Raw genomic sequence first — 4,475 nt, 5'->3', positions numbered from 1 at the left:
TTGCTTGTTAATAATTGTTAACTATGACAATAACACGGTTAATGAGGAAATAATTTTTAATCAGACATCTCTATTAGAGATTGTCATTTCATCTCCATTTTAAGATCTGTTTCACGTACTTGTTTTATTTCTCTTTTATTACATTTAATCATTTTTATCACTACAAATTTGTAAAGAAATAAAGTAGCAAAAAGGTAATGTGCAAGATCTGATACCATCATGTAAATTACATAAATAAATCAAAGAAAATATTTTTCATATTTATTAATATGTCAAAAAAATTATTACAATTTCATAGATATTGACATACAACTGAAATAGTTTTCTAGAGATGTCTACAGTCACTATGGTCACGTGCTGGAAGAACTGTTATTGTAAGAGTCATATTATATCCATCTAAGGATCACGCTGCAAAAAATGTCTTTACCTGAATTTAATGTTAGAATGGCTTAACAAAAATACAAATGATCAAATTAACACAGAATGGTGTTGTTACTATACTTCCATTAGATACATGGTATTAGCTTTTAATTTAATATTTTTGAAATTTAAATTTACAGCAGTCAAGATTCCAAGTCACACATTTTGTAACTGAAGATACGAATGACTTAAATGACTGATTAACTGTCAATAACCTTCTCTTCCTATTAAATTCCTATTGAACACTTACCTAGTTGTCGAGGAAAATGGTACTAGGCTAAATTATAGGAATTTCTTTTCCTAGGAATGCCCTACTACTGGGTCATAGAACCTCTAGGAATCCTGTAAGAATCTTGTAGGATCCTATATTATAGGATTCAGTATGAGGATTCTGTACAGGATTTATTATGCATCATAAGATGCCTAATTAGGTCTTTATGTTTACCAAACATTTTATTGCATATTTCACATTTAAGTAGTGTTTCTGCAGTGTGCATCCTCATATGCATTATTAGATTCCCCCCATTAAACATTCTATACATTTTTCACACTTAGTTTTTTCTCCAGTATGGGAGTGTATTATCATGTATCATGTGTCTCACCATATGCCTGCTTTCACTAAACATCTATTTTCTCACTTTAATGGTTTCTCTCCAGTATGTACCCTCATGTGGATTTTTTCATTACGCTGACTAAACGTTTTATTACAATCTTCAAACTTAACTAGTTTCTCTCCAGTATGTATCCTCATATGATTGCTAAATCTCTACATACAATAAACCCTTTATCACATACACATATTATCACATGTCATTCCTCTCGATGTCACTGCTTGAAATTTAATGATAACAATAAAACAGTCTTTCATGCATGGCATTAATTTATACAAGTTTGGTAGGAATATCTATGAATATAAACAAAAAATGTAATGCAAAATAAAGAAATAATTCCAATGCATCCAGCCAAAAGTAGACACAAAATGCAATCCTGGGCAAAGAAAGCATGCAAAGGCAGAACAATGTATCAAACAGGAAATGGCAATATTGGCCAACATTAACTGTGGATGTTTAAACTGAACCACTTGTCTACTGACGATAAATGGTTACACATTTCTACTGTTACAATTTATGAACTGGTTTTGTGTAAATATCTTTGTAAAGTTTTAGAAATATTTAGTTATCTACAACACAGGTTGCAAGCATTACTTGTATTATGTAATTACCTATGAGACAGGTTGCAAGCATTACTTGTATTATGTAGTTACCTATGAGACAGGTTGCAAGCATTACTTGTATTATGCTGATCGTATTAGTACACTGTTTGAAATCTCAGAAGCTGAACATTGATACGCTTTATTTTATGTTTTATAACTACTGCTTCATAAGATTTTGAAGTGTGACACCACTATAACACGGTACTTAGATAGAACCATGCAATTGATTATAGTGATTTATGTGGTATTTTCAGTTACTCATTGCTTGCAATGTTGTTTGCACGTTTAACTTCTTTTTTATAAATCTTATTTGATAGATATGACATTGATGGTCCATTATTTACTTCACATGATTTATAAAAATGGAGAATTGAAAAAACATGTCAAGAAGAAATAGAATAGATTGCTATCATTGTAGCAACAAGCAATTGCTAATAAATTCAAGAACAAATACAGGTACAAATATTAATAATGTATTGTACAAATTATTTTCTTCATCTCCGTTGATATGCATGGCACTTATGGTCCATTGCTTACTTCACATTGAGTCATTTGGAACATATTGAGTGGGTCTGCTTTGACTTGATAACCAGCACTGGTGACGAATCAAGTAAGATTTTTGGCCTCTGTCTCATTTTCACCTGGTCTACACGTGCAATGCAGCATAATTTGTTTTCTGTTTCTACAAATTAGTATAGTCTCCAATTTTTCTTGTGGTTTTGAGTGTTTCTTTCATTCACATCATGTTAATTGTGGAGTTGGACAAGTTTTAGGTGAATTGTGAGGTCGCTTTTACTCAGGTTGCTTTTACTAACACTTTCTTCAATCTTATATGGGTTTTTTTCTCCTGATTGTCCTCATGTGATTTGTTAAATCTCCACCTCAAGTGAAAACTTTATTATATACTTCACATTTAAATGGTTTTTCTCTTGTATGTGTCCTCATGTGATTTGTTACATTTCCACCTCAAGTGACGACTTTATTATATATTTCACATTGAAATGGGTTTTGTCATTGGGTTCTCATGCGATTTGTTACATCTCCACCAAATTTCAAAACTGTATTACATACTTCATATTGTAATGGTTTTCTCCAGAATGTATTATCATATGCCTCATTAGATGTCTGTCCTGACTAAAAATGTTATTGCATACTTCACACTTGAATGCTTTTATCCGGACTATACCATATATTATATATTACACAGTATTTTTCTCAAGTATGTACGGTCATGTGTCCATACAAAGATATATTTTCATTTAACCTTCAACCACATATTTCATAGGTAAATGCATTCTTATGTGCTATCCACCCTAACTAAACATTACACTGAAATGTTTTCTCCAGTATGTATCATCATGTGTTTATTCAAATCTTCAATCTGACTAAACCTTTCAGAACACATTTCACACTTAAATTGTTTTCCTGCAGTATGCATTCTCATGTGCAATATTAGCTGTCCACCCTGACCAAACATTCTGTCACATTCTACACATTTAAATTTTTTTTCTCCAGTATGTATTATCATGTGTTTATTCAAATCTCCAATCTGACTAAACCTTTCAGCACATATTTCACACTTAAAAGAGTTTCCTCCAGTGTGTATCCTCATGTGCTCATTCAGAATTTTACTGTAAGTAAAACTTTTACCACATACTTCACACTTATGTGGTTTTTCTCCAGTATGTATCATCATGTGAATCTTGACATGTTCACCTCGAGACAGCATTTTATTACATACTTCACACTTAAATAGTTTCTCTCCAGTATGTATAATCATGTGACTTTTCACACTTCCTTTATGACTAAACATCTTATCACATACATCACACTTAAATGGTTTTTCTCCAGTATGTATCCTCATGTGCTCGTTCAGAGATTTATTGTGAGTAAAACGTTTCCCACATACTTCACACTTATATGGTTTTTCTCCAGTATGTATCCTCATGTGCTCATTCAGAGAGCCACTGTGAGTAAAACTTTTACCACATACTTCACACTTAAATGGTTTCTCTCCAGTGTGCGTCCTCATGTGAATCTTTACATGTTCACCTCGACTCAGCATTTTATTACATACTTCACACATAAATTGTTTCTCTCCAGTATGTATCATCATGTGACTTTTCAGATTTCCTTTTTGACTAAACTTCTTATCACATACATCACACTTAAATGGTTTTTCTCCAGTATGTATCCTCATGTGATTCTTTAGATTTCCACTGTGACTAAACATTTTATCACATACTTCACACTTAATTAGTTTCTTTCCAGTATGTGTCCTCGTGTGCTTATTCTTTAGATTAAACATTTTTTTTCACATACAGAGTATGATACTTCCTACGTCAATCGTTCTCATTCAAATCTCCACTGTTCCAAAAGTTTAATAAATACAAAATCACACATTAAATGTTTTTTCTCCTACATGTCCCATCATGTGATTATTCAGATTCCATCCTAAGCTATAAATATCATTACATACTTCACATTTAAATGGTTCATTTCAAGCACTTATATGACAGTGTACATTTTGGTGACCATTATCAGCGAAACATTCGACTCAAGCATTACACTTATATAGGGTCAGTCTATTTACCGGAACAAATTGAAACTAACAAACGAAAATACCGGTACAAAAATAGACAATACCGGAACAAAGGTTAAAACACAAATTCTACTTACTTTTATAACTGCTATATTTTTATTTCCATTAACTTCAATTAATTCTATACTGATATTGCTTATTTTATTTTAGTTTCGTTTTTTATTATGTGCTATTGATACTTTCATGTTCGTTGGGTTGATTTGTCAGGGGCAATAACTCTTATGTACTGCACAGATTTTC

General features: G+C 31.8%; 1 protein-coding gene across 1 annotated transcript; it reads right to left on the bottom strand.

The window, feature by feature from the left end:
• Positions 1-246: 246 nt before the first annotated feature.
• Positions 247-4,195, bottom strand: LOC149783740 (uncharacterized). The gene has a single exon (XM_089931985.1). It carries the CDS (start codon positions 3,939-3,941, stop codon positions 2,958-2,960), a length of 984 nt encoding a protein of 327 aa, XP_089788111.1. The 5' UTR covers positions 3,942-4,195; the 3' UTR covers positions 247-2,957.
• Positions 4,196-4,475: the final 280 nt, after the last annotated feature.

The sequence above is a fragment of the Sinohyriopsis cumingii genome, chromosome 14, assembly GCF_028554795.1.
Source record: "Sinohyriopsis cumingii isolate HCF-2022 chromosome 14, ASM2855479v2, whole genome shotgun sequence".
Taxonomy (NCBI): Eukaryota; Metazoa; Mollusca; class Bivalvia; order Unionida; family Unionidae; genus Sinohyriopsis; species Sinohyriopsis cumingii.
This window is presented reverse-complemented; position numbering and strand designations above follow the sequence as displayed.

Coding starts and splice junctions, on each gene's coding strand:
- LOC149783740 (XM_089931985.1), bottom strand. CDS start 3,941: ATGTTTAATCTAAAGAATAAGCACACGAGGACACATACTGGAAAGAAA.